At 40.3% G+C, this 20,082-nt stretch overlaps 1 protein-coding gene across 1 annotated transcript in view; it reads left to right on the top strand.

Moving 5' to 3' along the window:
* Positions 1 to 890: 890 nt before the first annotated feature.
* Positions 891 to 20,082, top strand: part of LOC126399612 (protoheme IX farnesyltransferase, mitochondrial) — a 51,337-nt gene continuing 32,145 nt past the window's right edge. Inside the window, exons 1-4 of the mRNA XM_050059705.1 lie at positions 891 to 1,000; positions 3,724 to 3,866; positions 4,080 to 4,476; positions 6,400 to 6,524. Of these exons, the coding sequence (XP_049915662.1) occupies positions 970 to 1,000; positions 3,724 to 3,866; positions 4,080 to 4,476; positions 6,400 to 6,524 (696 nt within the window). The 5' untranslated portion in view covers positions 891 to 969. The remainder of the gene's footprint in view (positions 1,001 to 3,723; positions 3,867 to 4,079; positions 4,477 to 6,399; positions 6,525 to 20,082) is intronic.

Below are 20,082 nucleotides of genomic sequence, written 5' to 3' on the forward strand. Positions count from 1 at the left end.
ACTCATGTGACTACCTCTGCTTTTCATATTACCAAAATAAGTTCTTAACACAGAGAAGATACAAAATACATGTGGCGATATGTTCAATTGGATTATATTTGCAGGAACAGGAAATATGAAGTATCTTATATCACAGACCTTCTAACCCCTTATTCTACGCCAGGTCCCTCGGGTCAGCTGACCTGGGGCTCCTGGTGAACGTGTCTTTGCTGTGTCTGCCCCCTACCAGTGAGTCGTTTTTAGCTCCAGGCTCAAAACTTACTTTTATTTATTGGCATTTGAGTCCTCCTGATGTGGCTTTCCCTGACACATGCCTGTGTGTGTTTTGTCTTTAAATGTGTGAGCTGTGTACCTGACAGTTATGTTGCCTCTTATGTATGTGTATGTCATGTATGTTTTAGCATTTTACTCCTTCTGTACAGCACTTTGGTCAGTGTGAGTTGTTTTTAAATTTACTTTATAAATAAATTTGAGTTGAGTTGAGATTAAAAAAAAAAGTTTCATATTTTCCAACTGCCTGCCAAGTGTAATTAATATATAATAATAATAATAGGTAGGTCTAATTGTTGTATAATATTTTATTATATAAATACAGTAGAATATATGAACATCAACATACTGTAAGCTGCTGTAGGCAGGCAAGATAAACAGGTAATTCAGCAGTGCAGCAGAGACAGAGAGGGAGTGTGTGTAGAGGCAATTTATGGTAATTATATAATATATAAAATTATATAATATCACGTCACAGTCTGGCAATACGATTTAACACCTTTCATTTTGATAATTCTTGTTATATTAATTTGTTACTTGAATTTATTTGTCATTTGTTAGAAGTATGTGCAGTACGCGGACAAGCTGACGTTTTCCTCCCCGACTCCGGAAGTGATCGTCTTTACCTAACGAGGTCATAATGGCGGCCCGCTGCATGTGAAGGTGTCGGAACCAGAGCCGGCTTAATGATCGGAGAACATGTATAAAACGCCATGTAGCAGACTGACAGGTAACGTAAGACGAAGTACAATGTTTCGTGTGACACACCGCTGCGCTTCAAAGTCGTATTTAAGTTCCGCCCGCTGAAAACAGCCGTTGATGCTAACGCAGAAGCTAGCATGTTAGCTTAGCATGTAGCTATCAGGTTAGCACCGGTGTTGTTTGGCAGGAGGCTAGCAGTGACCTTAAGTAGAAGTCACCCGCATCTGTACAGCCCAAAATAAGCTGCTGGGTGCCTGGTTGTTTAAGGACACAGTCATAGCTGTTTTAATTTAACTTGGTGTTATCAAATTATGTGAAACGCTAGCGTATACAGCAACGTTAATGTGACATTTTATAACCGTTACATGACAAATTTGTATTTACGTCATGTTTGGCAACGTTAGGCCATGTTATTATATCACAACAAACTCTTACTGAGAGAGTAGAAGGACTTCAGATGTAGTGTTATCAATATACAGTGAAAATAGATAGAATACAAGTAACCGTCTTTCCTTTAAAACGTATTAAAGTAAAAGGATACAAGAAATACAAAACAAAATGTACTTAAAATATCAAATACTTAAGTAGTTATTTTGCAGTAAAATGTTCCCTGTCAGTGTTTTACTTCTACCTGATGTTTCAGGATTATTATTAGTGTGTGTTTTGCATTTTACTGCTGCAGATGTTTAAGATTTTGCTCAGTTTAACTCTTTTTTTATACTGTTAGTACAGGTGCAGCGATATGACCTCAAATCAACATCCTAATTAGTTGAACATTTTGTCTCGATTATGATTAATGAACGATTGATTCCTTTTTGTTTTTTTGCCCACATAGTTCACTTACAAGGTTTGTACTGTAAATATGCTCAACTAAGAAAGCTTAGAGACTTTTTCTAATAATCTAATCTAATAAAATAATTGAAGGAAACACACACAGATGAAACATTCATGATTACTTATTGAATATTTCGTGATTTAAATCAAAGCAGACATCGCTTGAAATGAAAACGTCTTACGAAAAATGTCACATTTTAGTTTTAATGTAAAAAGGCAGAAAATATATAACTTGCATCTCTTGCAAACAAAATACATTTAAAATACACATTAGCAGGTTTTTAAGGGGACAGTACAAGAACACGTAGTGGGGAAAGCATTAACAGAATTTTTAAAAATATAGATTTACTGACATTGGCAAGATTGCGTCAATCAGAGGTTCTGAATGTCAGATTAGATTAATTTTCGATCAATTGCTCTGCCCTAACCGTGATATAAGCGGTGAGACTGTTATCGTACTGTGAAAGTCTCATACGGTTGCAACTGTAACTGTTAGGTGGTTTAATCTACAGCAGTGCATTATATTCTATATGATCAACATATGTTTGTAGTGTCACTGTCTTGTGAGAACCACTTCACTGTAAAAAGTCAATTTTTCATGGTGTCAGAAAACAGTCCTGATTTTAGCTTTGTGTCAATGCATTTTCCAGCTGATCTCAGAGAAGTTTGTTTAGCCTCAAGAAGTAGGAGATCTTTATTAACCTGTAAAACATCCTTCAGTTTATCACAAACATTCAAAATCAACACATTTGGAGATACATGGTTTTCATCGGACAGGAAGGGGATGAAAATTAATTTGAAAAGTAACTAAAGTCGTCAGACAAATGTAGTATATTATTCACGCCTCGGGATTAGTGGAGTACAATAAAAATGCACACGTAAAATGAGAAGTAAAGTACAAGTAATTAAGCACAGTATTTAAATAAATGTGTTTAGTTACAGTCCATCAGTGATCACAGGCACAGAATTGGGTGTAAGGCAGAGCAGGCTTTGTTATTTCCATTAAGTAAGGCCAGGACCACGGACATAGTTAACTTAACTTTTAGTTTTTGGTCGTGCTTCAGATTTAATGCGCCACATGTTGTTTGTGTTACATGCTGTTTTTATATTGTGTTTTATTGTTTTTAATTTAAAGGTCCAGTGTGTAGGACTTAGAGGGATACTGGCAGAAATGGAACATAATATAATGTTGTCTTGAGTGTATAATCACCTTGAAATAAGACTCTTTGTGTTTTAGTTACCTTAGAATGAGCCATTTATATCTACATAGGGAGCAGGTCCTCATCTATGGAGATCACCATCTTGTACAGCCATGTTTGTACAGTAGCCCAGAACAGACAAACCAAACACTGGCTCTAGATAGGGACATTCACATTTTCACGTCAAGCACTGTAGTTAGCAGCCCCTTCATGATGAAAGCATCCAAAAAACACTCACTTGGTAACGAGAAACTGCTTTATTCAGTGTTTTTACCAGTTTAAATCATCTGGTCTGTTTGTTTTGGAGAGGAAGAGACCTCTGCTGATAATTTAGCGCTAGGTAAAAACCTCCCAAACAATGAACACTGAAGGAGTTCTATCTGGGAGAAGCTTCATCTGGTTGAAATCTGCAATCCACACTGCTATACGTCACTAAAAACGCCTAAATCATACACACTGAACCTTTAATTAGACCAAAAACTAGACCAAAAACTGGAAAGTCCTGTGTCCCTTCTCAAAACCCTCTGTCTGATGAACACTGGCCTGGCAAAAACCAAACAAAAACAAAAATGTTGTTGATTTAATCTGCATGTTCCATGCAGATTAAATCTGTGCTTTTGTCTAGTTTTTGGTCATGTATATTGTTTTGTGACAGACAGAATTATATCAAACCAACATTAGTTTTATGACTAAACATTGTATTTTACATTTCTCTCAGGTTTGGTTGGTGCAAGTGTGAAACAGAAACTAGTTCAGACATTTCCTCAATGTAACCAGACTGCTCGCAACCTTATTCAGCTGCACAGAAGAGATCCATCAAACTGGCTGACGTACCAGCATCTTAACTTCCTGAAACGCCAGGTATCTTTCACCTCTCTTTCTCTCTTTTTTTTTTTTTTTTTTTTAATTTCAGCCTCATTTACAGTTTAAAAGTGTTGTGTTGCTTGTTATTAAAGCATGTTCTTCACCCTACCTTGATTGTGGATGTGAGTTTTTTGTAGTCCATGTCAGCATTTGGTTTCACTGTCGTATCAGTAAGTTATCTGGTTAATCTCGCAACTGGTTTCCTTTCAGTATGTAGCCAAAAACAACAGTGAGCTTCACCAACGTGCCATCCCAAAACCGGCTCCCTCTCTGACCATTGTGGACGAGCGAGACGACAGCGTGGAAAGACAGGTGCAGAGAATACCAACTATTGATCCTGTGGTCACAGATACTGTTTCACAGCCAGAGGATGTCGCCAGTAAAGCAACGCCTGGAATATCCACTGTGAAGCCTGATACAGAAGATGCTGCAGTACAGGAAGATGCTGTGTCCAGTGAGGTCGTGACCTCAGATGAGACGCCACACATCCAGGTGGAGACAGAAGAGGCCAGGGAGGCACGTCTGGACAGACAGTGGAAGCAGATGAAGATTGATGTGGCTGACTTGCCACAAGTCTACGCCAAGCTGGCCAAGATAAAACTCACAGGTAGTGCACACAACAACATCTTTCTTTGCCACATATGGAGGTTTAAACATGCATACAAGTACCTGAAAATACAACCCCAATTCCAAAACAGTTTGGACGGTAAAACATAAATGATCTGCATTCAACTGAATACAATCCAAATACAATATATTTAATTCTCAAACGGACAAACTTTATTGTTTTATGTAAATGCACTCTTGTTCTGAATTTGATTACTGCAACATGTTCTAAAAAAGTTGGGACAGGGGGTGTTTGCCACTGTGTTACATCAGCTTCTCTTTAACAACACTCAGTAAGTTTTTGGGAACTGAGGACAGGAATAGTTGAAGTTTTGGAAATAAAATTCTTACTCATTCTTGCTTGATATACAACTTAAGCTGCTCAACAGTTCGGGGTCTCCATTGTTGTATTTTGTGCTTCATAATGTGCCACACATGTTCAGTAGGAGACGGGTCAGGACTGCAGGCAGGCCAGTCTAGAACCTGCTCCCTTTTCTGTGAAGCCCTGCTGTTGTCAAACATGCAAAAATTTTCCCTAGAATTATCCTGCTAGAATAAGCAGGACATCCCTGAAAAACACATTGTCTGAATGGCAGCATATGTTGCTCCAAAACCTGTATGTACCATACAGCATTCATGTTGCCTTCACAGATGTGAGAGTTACCCATGATGCCATGGGCACTAACACACCCCTGTACCATCACAGATGCTGGCTTTGAAGTTTTTCCTTCAACAATCTGGATGGTCCTTTTCCACTTTAGCCCTGAGGACACAATATCCATGATTTCCAAAAACAATATGAAATGTGGACTCATCAGACCACAGCACACAGATGCGGTCAGGCCCAGAGAAGTTTGAAGCATTTCTGGATGTTGTTGATATATGGCTTTCACTTTACATGGTGGAGTATTAACTTGCATCTGTAGATGCAAGTTAATACTCTACCTTGCTTCTTATGTGCAGAGATTTCTCCTCTCTTCTCCTCTCTTTTTATGGTATTATGGTTTGTAGATGCTGTATTCCCTAAATTCTTTGCAATCGTGTGTTGAGAAACATTGATCTTAAACTGTCGGACTGTTAGGCCATGCATATTTTCACATAGTGGTGAGTCTCGCGCCATCCTTACTTGTGAACAACTGAGCTTTTTGAGGGCCCATACCTAATAATGATACTCACCTGATACCAGTTAATCTGTTCACATGTGAACAGAAATGTTCGGGTATTCCACAACTTCCCCAGTCTTTTGTTGCCCCCGTCCCAACTTTTTTGGAACGTGTTGCAGACATCAAATTCAGAATGAGTGTATGTTTTACAAATAACAATAAAGTTTATCAGTTTGAACATAAAATATCTTTTCTTTGGACTGTACTCTTTTGAATATAAGTCAAAAGAGATTTGCAAATCAGGGTTGTAACTAGTTTTCAAACAAATAAAGTGCACAGAAAAGCAGTTCATTTTGCACTACGAGAGATAATAAAGTGCTGTTAATTTCTCTTTTCCTTCACACGGTTGTCCTCCTGTTTACATAAATCAGGCTTCTGCAGCAACACAGTATTTGTAGTGTTCTTTACCTGTTACTGAGAGGAGTAATGCTTAAAGAAGAACACTGTTTTTAATATGTTAATTCATTTTTTTAGGGGAAAACGATACATATAACATACAATAGAGTACACAAACAAAACAACTCAGCTCACAGATCAAACGTCTATAAAGGGAAGAGACTCAGGAGTTACACACTATAACTAAAAGAAAGAAAAACAAATTACATGACATGTTTGTCCCCCGCTACATAAACCCTCTTGTAAGAATAGTTGACATATCAGTGGCTAAGATTGTATTAACTTCCTGTCCTATAACATCCCAAAACTTCTGTGTAAAGAAGGACACTGTTTTAATTTGTTGTATTCTTGCTTGGTGATTTCAGCACTGGTGGTTACGAGTGCGGCAGCCGGCTTTGCGATGGCTCCAGTGCCCTTTGACCCTCTCCTCTTCTTCGTGTCTTCTCTGGGAACAGGCCTCGCCTCTTGTACTGCCAATTCAATCAACCAGGTCAGTTAATCCAAACATGGTTGCCATGCACGACTGTTTCAGTGTGCATGTGTGTGTTTTGTTTTATTTTGTCATGAATAAGCTCCACAGAGATGGGAGTCACTGCACGAACATACAGGTGTATTTAATAAACCGGCAACTCTGTGTAAAATGAATGATTGACTACAGCGAAATTACACAAACTACAAAGATCCTATTAGGCGAAAAATATAAAACACATGGCGTGTGTGATTGTTTCAAGAATTGCAGTAAATAGTACAGATGTTTCTGGTCTCTAATCTGTTTATTTTTTAAGCACCAATTTCCTTTTGGAATAAAAAGTGATGGGGACTTGTCTCGGAGCTGGCAGCGTATCTGTTGGTCTTATAATGCACAATACATTTTTTGTTGACATGTTATACAAACACGAGCGTGCTTGTTGACAGACAGCCGCGGTTTTCCTACAGTGACGCCTGTGTTCTAGAAAACGCTAAAGGAGCCAGTACATCCCCCTTTTTGACCCACTCTGCATTCCTGTTTTGCTACGCATCTCAAAAATGCATGGAGCTGACTGTAATGCTGTTATTATTTCCCCGCTGAAAGCTTTTTTCAGAGCTATAAACGAAGGTGAACTAGTGTGCTCGGACACTTAGAATGCCTGGAATAAGTACAGCCTCCATCGCTGTCTGCTGTTGACGTTGCACAGAGGAATTTGCTCTGTGACTTAAGAATATTAGTATAATGGGTGACCTCTGTGTCAGCCCGAGATTGAACTCTGCTTAATAGTGTCTCTGGCCTGTAATTTGGCAAAGGCCTTGATTACACTGCAGGTTCCTGCCCTTGAGGCCAACCCCCTGCCCACCTCCAACGTTCAAACTGCTTTCGTCATTGTTTCACAACAAAAATAAAGTCGAACAAACTGAGGTTGTACTGACACTCATCACCTTGCTTCAGGGGGCTGCATCTACGGATACGAATGTGCAGATGTTTACACCCTCAAGATTTCATAGTCAGGTCTTAAAAGTGTCAATCAGTCCATCGCTCAGGTTTAAATTGTATTGTCTTGTCAGTGGCCTGAACCAGAGCCGCGCACCTCTACCTCACACTGAGCAGGTGTGTAAATATCCCTCAGGTATTCGAAAAATGTCGCCCCTCTCCTCGCGCTGCTTGGAGTAGCCCACACTCGAGCTCCGAGACGTTCAGAGAGCGTTGAGTGATGTAAGAGGCGGCTGCTACTGTCCGTAGCCTGGGTGTCCCTTTATCAGCGGGCCCACCCTCACATCAGTCCTGTCAGTCTTCATTTTCTCCACTAACTCAGCCCGAGGGTTAGGATACGACGCGGCCTCATATTTCAGCCAAACAATGTTATTTGGCTTTCAGTGCCTCGCTCTCGGCCTCCTCCACTCAGGTCTGGTTTCAAACCTGCGGTGGAGGTGAAGCGTGGGCAAAGGTGCATTTCAGAGCAGATGTAGCCCAATTCTAGTTGCTAATTAGATAAGTGTGTGTTAAAACCTGCAGGAAATACTTTTAGTCTGTCAATTTGGACATTTTAGAAAGGTTTATGCCTTACAGGCCTTTTGTAAGAGACACATTTTTTGAAAAGCAGGTCAATTTAGCATCTTTTGAAACTTGAAACATTAAATTACAGCGTAATTTGGAAAAATTTGGCAGCACTAAACAGGCCAGAAATATTTCCACTGTGTCACTTTTCTAGTTCTGTACTAAAATAATGTAAATTGTCACTGTCAGAAAATTTTAAATGTGTCTTGATGCATTAAACCAAAGTAGAGTAGTAGTAAAACTTCAGTGTGAAGTCATGAAAAGTTTTGATACTTGATTATATAAATGGACCCTCTATGAAGCTAGAACAGTGACACAAGTTTTGGCATCGAAAACAAGCAAAATTTGGCACTGTAAAAAAGATCCACGGAAACAAAATACACTGGCATTAAAAAATATAGAATTTTTGCGTTGTGATTTGTTTTTAAAGACAGTCCTCTGACTCGTGTCACCTCGTTTTTAGAGTCAGTGTTTTTTACGCTAGCGTTAGCACTTGTTCTGGCGGACCTCTAACAGACCAGCATAATGTCAGCTTAAAAGTTAACTGTTTGGGAATTCCAGGTGAACACATGGAAGACTTTACGCTGTGCTATATATGTGGGTGACTGTGGCTTAGATCCCCTGCTCATCCAGCCCGCATGTCAAAGTATCCAAGATAAGATACTGAACCCCAAGTTGCTCCCGATGGCTGTTCAATCAGTGTGAGAATGCGTGTGAATGGTTACTGAGTAGCAGGTGGCACCTTGTATGGTAGCCTCGGCCACCAGTGTGTGACTGTGTGTGAATGGGTGAATGTGACATGTAGTGTAAAAGCAGTTGAGTGGTTGGAAGACGAGTGGAGCGCTATACAAGTGCAGTTCATTTACCATATGTGTGTTCACAGCGCTCCTAATGAACGGTCCTGCTCGAAAAATAGAGCATCAATATGTGGTGGCGTGGCTATGTCATGACAGGCCACCACAAATAAATAAATGTGTAGGAAACCCTGTATGTGGCTAAGAAGGGCTCTATGGTAGAATGTGTGGTATTTTGGGAATGCTTCACATGGTTTCTATAGATTAATATACCGTAAACTGTAAAGAGAATATTACTTCAATATTTCTCTCTGTTTGCACAAATGGCCTCGTGTGTGTCTTAGCCTGAAACTCATCAGCGCTCACTCTGTTTGAGGCCAAGAGCTCCTTTTTTGTGGCGAGTAGCTGGTATGTGAGCCCGAACGAGTCTGCTCCCTCATCCTTTTTTCTCTGCTGGGATATTTTGCATGTCATCATGGTCTTAATTGGCAAGAATTGATGGGATTATTGTTTCAGACAAATTAGCCACCTGTCTCGTAGCGAGGCTGCCTTTGAAGTGGGTTATCAGACAAAGTCGTGCAAGGGCACATTTTTCATTTGAAAAGGTGGTTAATAGGATAAACATCATTAAGAAAGTACATTTATTTGTCTGCTTGTCTGGTATGAAGAGTGTGTGTCTTTCTCTGTACGATGTAACAGAAGCTGTCAGTGTTGCTTTGTTTAGAGAAGAATGTCATTTTCCGCTGTGTAATTATACACACAGAGTCACGGGGGTTGTCATGTGTGACACGTAATTGCCACTGTGGCGGTACTCTGCACTTCTTTGCGACGGACTAACACACTCTGTCGGCTCTTTTTGTCAAAGACACACCCTCACCTGTGTGTAGTTGATCCCGGACAGGGAATGGAAAAGAAAAATATCCTACCTTCAGATCTGCAGCCAGTTTTTTTTAATTTGTAGTCTCTTTCATCTTGAAATATTTGTGCTTCACCATTAGTGTGGTTAGTTGTGATCAAAGCTTGATGTCTTTTTATATGAGAAATCAAACAGGAGCTTCACAAACAAACCAAAGCAGAGAACGACCCTTGTGAAGATCACTTCCTATGGATTCTGCTCAGGTCTAATCCCTTAATGCTCGGCATCTAAAGAGGCAGAGGAGTGTGCAAGTATGCGACCACACAACTGTCGAATTACCTTGAGGAAAGGAGGAAAATGCCTTGAGGGAGGAGAAAAACGCTTTGGCTCTTGGAAGTGGCAGTGGGACCTTCAGTGGAGCTGTCAAAAGCCAAGGCTGCTCTTTGTCCCGTTGGGAAGTGCCCGTAGGGCAAACAGAAATCTTGTGGTTTCCTTGTAAAATGTTACTCTATTTAGGAAACTGACGGAAGGGTGTAAGCAGTTGGAGTCACGTAACAATGGCATTTCACCGTCTAGAGTTTCTCACCACAGTCAGAAGACTTAATGCTGTCATGTCTGTCTCACAATCAGAGAGGACAGTCCGCTCCAGCAGCAAAGAGATGTAATTACTTGAGCTTCCAGTTCAAGTAGCTCTCAGTGGGTGACAATTATGAGCTGTTGTTAGCATGTTATGCTTTGCTAACACCTCTGTCTTGCTGCTTAGACTGCCTGTGTGGAGCTGAAAAGAGTAGATAATCTACTCTGAGAGAAACGGCTCAGCTGACTCAAAGTCTCACCAAAAGTTTCACTACAGAGTTCCTTCTGTTCCTGCTGGATTGAATCCCGGCTAACGTTAGTTGGAAAAGGCTCTGTTTGGTCTGGTCTTCAGAACCCGTGGGCCCCACACCAGGTTCAGCCGCCACAGGTGTTCCAGCCGTCAACACCTTCCAGTCTGGCCACTGCTTCAGCTAATTGGATAATTGGGTCAGACGAGAGTTTCAGGCTGGAGCCTGAAAGACCCCGGGGGAAGTCTGAGGTCCCCAGTAGTGTAAACAAGACCCGATATGGCCTTTTACTGTCAAATAAGTACTGCTCGGCTATTTTGACAGCGGCTATAGTGTAAGTCACACCATGTCAGCTCGCGTGTTTGTTTTGATGAAAATTCAAGCTGGCTTGTTTTGTGGCTGCCGAGTGTCATTTCTGCCTTCGTGACTATGACAGTGAGCTTTCTTTTGTGTCTGTGTCTCTCCTGCGGTGAGCTGTCTGAGGCTGGCACGCATAAGCGAGCCCCCACAAGCCCCCAGCCCATCCACTCCTACCACTTCAAGCTACGCCCTTCTCTCTTGTCCTGTGCAGGCATGCATTATTTACCCTCCTGCATGCCTCCTGTGTGCATCTTGGTCAGCCCCTTGGAGTGTGTAGTGGGTACATGACTGAACATGGAGACAGGTTATGCAGAAAATTACCAGCACATTATGAAAATGTGATTTACCTTTTAAAAGATGCTATACTTGTGATTTTTTTTATCTTAATAAACTCAAATAATTTTCTAAGGATTTAAAAAAGCTTAAAATCTGGTAAACCGTGACAGCTAAGTCACCACTTTTTGTAGTACAGCGAAGACATAATTAAAAAAAAAGCTCTGTAATGAGCATTTTGACAGTGATTTAAATGATTTATACAGCTACAAGAAGAAGCTTTTAATCAGCTGAATAATGAAATTTGATTCAAACTGATAGCACTCGTATATTTTGATCTTAACACACAAAGCAGTGCCATCATATAAAGCCACTAAATGTAATGGAAGCTCATGCCTCTAACTTCAAAAGCATTGTCAAGCTCCTCAGAATCTAATGATGCCACAGTAAACTATTGTTAAGCACATGCAGACTTGTTGTTACAGTTTTGATCTGTATCTTTACACAGCAGCAGTCATCTTATTAATCATATTCATCCATGTATTTTGAGGTCAGATTCGTATGTAGCCACTTGAAATGTGATCTGAATTGAGCCTCGTGATATTTTCCATATTGAATCCCCTCTTAAGGCACGTCTACTGTAATATATGAATCTGTAAAGGTTTTTAAACTGTACTGATGCAAATTTGTAAGATGGTGTTGGTGGAAGTCCCTAAATCATACTTAGAACAGTATATTTGTGTAATGTTTATAATACAGTGCGTGTGTGTGTATTAGGGCTGTGACATATTTTTTGTTTTGGCTCCGCACACACACTGTCAGCTTTAATTTGAGGCTGTTTACATCCACATCAGATGAACAATGTTGAAACTGTAGCCCTTTTTGTGCACATTCCTCCATTTTTAGTGGTCATAAAGTAATCAGACATGTCAGCATAAAGTTGAATAAAGTCATCTCTTCTAAAGCCCCTATTTGTACAATGTTCAGTGTGATTATAACATCCTTCAAGTTATTACCATGGCAGAAATTTTGTTTGTCAAAAAAGAGCCAAGAATAGGTAATAATGGGATAACGTTAAACCACTAATCAGGTTTTTCATGAAAACTCTTCTCCCTTGTATTGTATTATCTTGCACTGTATTTCTTATTTGCATGCAAAGAGAGCATCATTACAGGCAATGTACCGAGACACAACGTGAGCATTCTGGGAGAATTGTTTCTCAGGACATTTTGCCGCCGTCATTTCTGTTTGTTTCTCATTAAGATTAGTATAAATTTCAGCATGACCAGTAAATTTACCAAAGGTTGTTCGCCCCCACGAAGACCCTTTATTACATCAGCTTTACTTTTTTATTTAGAACCAAACAATGCAGGCATAATGCCGCCATGGTGTATAATTTTAGACCACATGCTTGCGTCCCAGGAGCAAAAGAGGTGAGATGGCCATGATATGTAACAAAACAGCGTCAGCCTCTAGTGTGACACATAACATACGTGTCGGGCAGCGCTTCATAGACGATAACAATGGTATACCATTACAATAACAATTATTTACCATACCTGTAATATGGCGGTTGATTTCGTCCTCTGCTCCAAGGGTGAAGAGCTCCCAGACCTCATTGTCTCCCCAGTTTGCGGACATTTTCGGCTGCTGTTCTTTTTCTTTGAGTTAGTCGCTAACTGCTATTAGCTGCTTTTTAAATCTACCAGCAGTGGGTCACACACATTACACGTGTAGGGTGCTGTTCATATTTGAACCAGTACTGGTTCTGGTACCTGGAATTCAGTACCACTACCCAGTGGTACCTTTTTTCTGTACTTTAGTCTTTCCATACTAATAAAAATGTAATTTTTGAACAAGTTGCAGTCAACAAGTGCTCTTTTCTAATTGCACATAGACCTGAGTCTCTGTCTGTGAGCTTGCTTGTGTGTGTAGCCTTCGTGTTTGTGTGTGTATGTGTGTGTGTGTGTCTGCTTGTGTCTCTTGCTTTCTGTTTAGACACAACTGCCAAATATGTGGAATAAAGAATCGGAAACACTAGTGTTACGAAGCTATTTCCAAAGTAAAGTTGAAAAGAAAATAGACCAAACTAAACTGAAACTATCAACTCCGCAGCAATAGTTTTGGATCGCTTGGGGTGCTTCACGATGTTTTCGCCTCCTGTCTGAACCCAGCTTATGCACCCAGGTGCACTTTAGGTACCGAAATTTAGTGCCAAATGTTTTAGAATGAATTGGTGCTGTTAAAAGTGTTGTCAAAAGGTCACACGCTTGCCGTCCTGCAGGCTATCCCTTTTACTCAAATGTCGATTGGCCACTGTTACTACCGACCGCGATCTTACCCTTTATATGGAACAGTGAGGTGGAATAATGCGGCAACATTCTCGCCTTCAACAGGCAGTGTAAAGGGGGCTAATAGAAAGCCATTTCATTTTTTGATGTTCTCTATTCTCTTCTGAGATGGCCAGCTGTGACTATAGTGACCCTCATCTTTTTGACTACACAAATATTTTTATGACTGCTTCAGACAGCCTTCAGATGTAAATGGTGGTCCATCAGCAGCGCTGTAGGTGGTTGTAGTCTACCTCAGGCTGGGCTGGCGGCAGAATCGCTGTGCCCCGACAGTCAAGGCTGCCACAACAATTTTCCAGGATGGGGCTCCTCTTATTGTAGTTTAAGGCACCTCACGTAACAGGGTACCTCATGAGAGGATCATTAGTTGTAACAAGACCTCATAGCTGCTAAAACCCCACCAACCATTGTGCTCTTCAAAGAAAATGAAACCCTTCCACCGCTGGATTTGTGTCTGTTCCCTGCTGAGAAGTAGTGACAGAAGATACGGTTTCAAACGGGTGCTATAGAATACCCCTGGCATGATGACATTGCTATCCTTTTGGTGCAATTTATTTTCATCTTGCTGGAAAATTACCCCCCACCACTCTCATACCAGAGTCCATTTGATGCATTGCAGTGGATACGTTCAAAACAACCCCCATACTGACGGGGTACTGATTTGTTTTTCTTGTGTGGAAAACTTCAAAAGTATCTCAAGACTGATGGAGTTGTAAGAGAATTAGTGCCCGTCATATTAGTTCCACTGGCTATGTAGTGAAATTGATTGTTTAAAAGTGTTGTCTCTGTCAAAGGATTATGTCTTTGGCCACTTTTGTGGGGCGTGTTGTAGAGTTAACGGTCAAACACATCAGAGGCTCAGCCAAATAGGCGATTTAACAAAGGACGTGATCCCTTCCTCGGTGCAGATGCTGCTCTTGAGATCTTGTTTTCCAACAGCTTAGTTAAAACAAAAGCGCAGGCTGATCTTTGACATCGATAGTTGTGAGTTTTTTGTTTTCATGGTCTCCACCAAGCTGTTAGTTCAGCCCGGGAGAAGGAATGGAAATTCCCTTTTAATTGCCCAGCGAGACAGCACGAGAAGGACTCGATGGGTGTCTCTCTTTCTGTGCTGGATTAAAATGAATATTTAACTCGACAGGCCTGTTTAATAGTTAATTTCTTTAAAGGCTTTTGTCTTTGTCAACCACGGGGTGCCAATCCATTTCAAACTGTACAAATGGATCTCTTGCAGCCTCAGACAGGAGACAGATGCTTTCCTCTGATAGAGTCATGAAGGGTAAATCCACCTATTATATGCCCCCAAGATAATGCCTGAGGGGAAGCAAGAGCAAGAGCCGTTGCCAGGCAAAGGGATAGTCAGACATAGATAAAAGATCTTGATATGCTGGTTTCCAGTAATGTCTTTAATTGTTGATTTTATAGTGTGATTTTGAAATTTACCATTCCTTCTAATATAATTGGCATCATTGTTGCAGCTGAACGGCACCTTTATTCATTATCTTACATCATTTTAATGTTGAGTTTGGCCGAGTCTTTGCTTTACACAAGCATAGTGTATTAAAAACCAGTGCCAAGGTGGCCCTGATGAAGTCCTGGTGCTGATATCAATGCTAAATCCAATAGAAGTTTTCAAAACAGCTTTATGTTTTGGCACTGACATTGATCATATACATTGTCCACATTTTAATCACAATGGAGAGATTAAAACATTTAGAGGTGCAGGACGAAGTTGCTAAAGTAGATGGACGTGGAGCTCGAGGCGGTTCATTTATAAAAGGGTTTTGGCAGGCAACAGCAGCAGTCTATTAAACTATTTGTAGGGTGTTGATTTTATGCGGCGGAGCTTTCCCATTGATGTGAATTCTTAAAATACCAGCTCACTTCATACAGTCAATAAAACCAGCCTTATCAAATTTAATGAGTCCAACAGAGTGAATGTTGAAAAACGTTGGAAACTACTAAAGCAAGGTCTCCCTCAGTGTCCATTTTAAATAACTTTTCTGTAATTCAGTGGCGCATTTGTATCAAAAGATACAAAAAATTGTTTTATTTACAGACTCAGGGTTTCCAACACATTCATTTATTTGCGGCAGCCCACCACGTTTAAAACCTCTGCCGCCATGTTGTGACTTTGTATTTTTGGAGCTGGATTGTTCATTAGATGTGCTTTTGTAACATATATATACAGTTGGGACATCATTGCTCCTAATTCTTGCAGCGTAGGGCGTACTCAGGGCATGGTCAGGCGCAGTGACAGTTAAACTTAACCTTAAGTGTGCTGGGATTTGTCGCCAATTCAGTATCTGACCAAATGTCTCTCCTTCTGTTCCTGATATATGATGTTGAATAATGGCCAGAAAAGTGTTTTATGCAGAACATTATGATGTCACAGTGAAGTTAACCTTTGACCTTTTGGATGTAAAATGTCATCACTTTATTATTATATCCTATTAGACACAAATGTGTGAAGTTTAGTTATAATAAGTGTATGAATTCTTGAGTTATGGCTAAAACATGTTTGTGAGGTTACACTGACCTTCGACCACCAAATCCAAAGTAATTTATTGTCCGGTCCAAGTGGATGTTTGTGTCCACTTTGAAGAAATTTCCTCAAGGCATTCTTGAGATATTGCACACATGAAAATGAGATGGATGCAAGGTCACAGTGACCCTGACCTTTCACCATCAAAATCTAATCAGTTCATTGTGAGTCCAAGTGGACGTTTTTGCCACATTTGAAGAAATTCCCTCAAGGCGTACTTGAGATATCTCATTCACAAGAATGGGACGGATGGACGTATGGATAGACAATCTGAAAACACAATGTCTGTGGCTAAGGCTATCGTTGGCATGGGGGCATAAAAAACAGGAAGTTAGGGACTCACGCTAGTCGACGCCAGTCAGGTGAATTGTTCTTTATTATTTCCTGAGAATTGAAAGTAAAATTTCAAATATTTAACATAAACATGCTTTTAGATAGAAGTTATTTTTAGTTAATTTTATTTTTAAAAGTCACCATAATTCAGGAAAAAAAGTCTCTGAAACCAGAACCCTAGTTGTGATTGCGAAATTCCGCCTATTTTTCAGGTGTTAAGATTGGTAAGTATGTTAACATTGCAGACAACATACAGTACATATTAATATGTACATGACAATTCACTTCTTCTTTTGATCCTAGCATACTCACACCTTTACAATTTAAGACAGGGTGCCTTTACTTCAAAAGAAGACTAAAACGTGGCGTCTCATTCAAGTTGTCCACAGCATGTCGTCATCTTTTGTGAAGATCACACTCACCGCTCCTCACACGCAAAGTGTCTCTCTGAGCTGTCAATGCCACAGCTTGTTTGGGCAAAACACACCTCACCACAACAGAGTTGCCGTCACCCGAGGGGATGAACACGACTGACTGATGGGCAGGTGGAGCCCCTCCTCTCCTCCTCCCTGATTAGCCTTTAGTTTTTGACAAAACACTGTGATTATGGGCCTCAGTGACCAACAAGGCATGATGCAGACACCATTGAGACTTGAGTCAGAGGGGCGAAACCACCCACCTCAGCACTGTCTGGCACCAATGAACCTTCCTACACCTCATGCTGCATTTGGCACCGGCTGACCTCATGCAGGCTGAGTAAATAGGATGCTGCATCTGATGTATTGGTTTCTCTCGTACTTGTTAGTGCTTGTGGCAGAAGTTTCAGGTTAAAAGTAGAGTCTGAATGTTTCTAGTCAACAGAATTTGTCTTAGAATAATTGTCTTAATGACCTGTACTGAAAGCAGCATCTTGAGCTCCGTGCATTGGTCCTGTCAGTGTCTCTATTTAGTTTCCTTCGACTATTCTGGACCTACTTTCCCACTGAAACAGATAGTGGCATGTCAGCACCTCCAGTGTGCATTGTGGAGGTATCAGTGAATGGAGGCAGTCAGTGCAGAGGCCCCTGTAAGTCTAGAGGACAAACAGTTCCTCTGGCACTAGTGTCACACTGAGGCATATAGCAGGCAGTGATAATAGGTTGCTGAAGATGCACCCGTTTTAGAAGTGGCCCTCTCTGCTTTTCATCAATCCGTCGCACTGCTGAACATTAGCAGGCCGGGGCCAGAGGTTTGCATGCCTGCTCAGTGCATGTAATATCACAGGATGAAGCCAAGCCTTTGCCCAAGTGTTTACAGTTTAGCTGAGCAGCTCAAAATTACCCATTAGGACTTGAAGAAAGTAAAGTATTGTGCTTGAGAAAGCAATGATGTCTTTTGTGATGCTAATGATATTCAGATGAACATATACTATGTTTTGATGTGTGGTACTGTGTTGCATTAAAATCAGTGACAAACAAATTTCATTAAATGACCTGCTCTTTTCTGCTGAGCTTGAAACTTAATAGTTATTTAGCTTTTCTGTTTTTTGGCCTGCCTTCTTCTTCTGTTTAGTTGCTGTAGAGATAATTGTACATGTGGATACAATGACAGCTCCTAAGCTCGCTGATTTCTGTGCACTTAATTCTGATATATAACAAGCTTTTGGTCTTTGTGTCCTTTTTTCCAGACATAAAAGGCAGATATATTTTAAAAAAAACACTGTGCTTGAGAGTAAAAAAATCTGATGAAGTTTGTTTCTGATTTTGCGGTTGCTAAACAATGAGTAGAAAACTGTTTTGTTTTGTTTTTTTTGTTTTTTTGGAAAGTTGACTCAGGAAAATACATGTTTTCAGGGCAACTGCTTTCTTAAGACATCACATTTATGTATTTTGTGTACAGTTTAGCATTTTTTCCCTTGGAACTTGAGTTTACCCTCTGTATCTGAAGGTAACTTAGCCAAAGGCAAGTAGGAACACTCTTTGTAATGCTGAGATCCGTGGATAATTAACAAAAGCAGCCCTGTTTATGGCGTGCCCGTGAGCCAACACTGAATGCTAATGTGATTCAAACCGAAAAGCTTTTGGGGCAAGGGCATCATTGCTGGAAAACAAAATGGTTACCGACATGCACCAAGGCTTTCCCTAAGCCTTGGGTGTGTCTCAGAATCTTGGTTTAATAGACAGGTTTATTTATTCAACCCAGAATCACAAGGTACTCTCACAGGGTCTTATAATCTGTTCAGTATGTGACTTTCTTCTTTTTTAAATAAAACTAATTTCTAAATGGAACATGGAAGGTTAAGTGATTTTTTTCATTTTACATTTGTTGAAAGAGGAATGTGTTTTTTTAAAGGTTGTTAGTGGCAGTTAGTCAAACCCATATTAGCATTTATGTAGTTAGCTGGTCAGCCAATGTTACATTTTTATTTATTTGCTACAACTCTGACTGATTTTAATATATATTTTTTATACTTCAACGCTCATGACAGCCATGGTGGAAGGAATTAAGTTTTTGGGTTGTCATACGTCTGTTTGCAAATATGTCCATCCCCTTCTCGTGAATGCAGTGTCTTAAAAAGGCCTCGATGGAATTTTTACAACTTTATCAAAAACATCCACTTGGACTCAGCAATGAACTGATTAGAGTTTGGTGGTCAAAGGTCAAGGTCACTGTGACCTTGCATCCATCTCATTTTTGTGAGCGTGATATCTCAAGAAGGCCTTAAGAGAATTTCTGCAAGTTTGGCAAACAGGTCCACTTGGATTCAGTGATAAACTGATTAGATTTTGGTGATCAAAGGTCAAGGTCACTGTGATCTTGCATCCATCTAATTTTCATCAACGCGATATATTGCGATTATGCTTTAGCGCTCTCGCTGGCCATAGCGGGAGGAATTAAGTTTTTCAGGTTGTCTGTCCGTCCTCATGTATGTCCATCCCCTTCTTGTGAATGCATTTAAAAAATGCCTAGATGAAATTTCTGTAAATCAAGCAAAAGCATCCACTTGGACTCAGTGATGAACTGATTAGATTTTGGTGGTCAAAGGTCATGGTGACCTTGCCCGGCTTATTCTTGTGAATTTGATCTCAAGAATACCTTGCAGGAATTTTTCATAGCAAAAACATCCACTTGGATTTCAGAATGATCTGACTAGATTTTAGTGGTCAAAGGTCAAGGTCACTGTGACCTTGCATCCACCTCATTCTCATGAACACAATATCTCAAGAACACCTTGAGGGGATTTTTGTCATTTTAGCACAAACTTCCACCTGGACTTATAGATAACCTTATTAGATTTTGGTGGTCAAAGGTTAAGGTCACTGTGACCTTGTGTCTGCCTCATTGTCATGAATGCAAATCCCTCAAAGGGATTTTTTTTTAATTCGGCACAAAGTCCACTTGGACTCAAAGATGAACTGTTAAGAATTTGGTAGTCAAAGGACAAAGGTCAAGGTCACTTCACCCCAACTCAAGAATTCATACACTGATGATGACAAAATTTCACACAAATGTCTTAATAAGATAAAATGACGAAGCGATGACATTTTCTATCCAAAAGGTCAAAGATCAACATTACTGTGACATCATAATATTCTCCAAAAACACTTTTCTGGCCATTACTCAACACCATAACTCAGGAACAGAAGAGGAGACATTTGGTGACAATCTTGGGTGTCCATGTTGAAACTGTGCTGATTGTACAG

Source organism: Epinephelus moara, chromosome 13 (genome assembly GCF_006386435.1).
Source record: "Epinephelus moara isolate mb chromosome 13, YSFRI_EMoa_1.0, whole genome shotgun sequence".
Classification (NCBI taxonomy): domain Eukaryota; kingdom Metazoa; phylum Chordata; class Actinopteri; order Perciformes; family Serranidae; genus Epinephelus; species Epinephelus moara.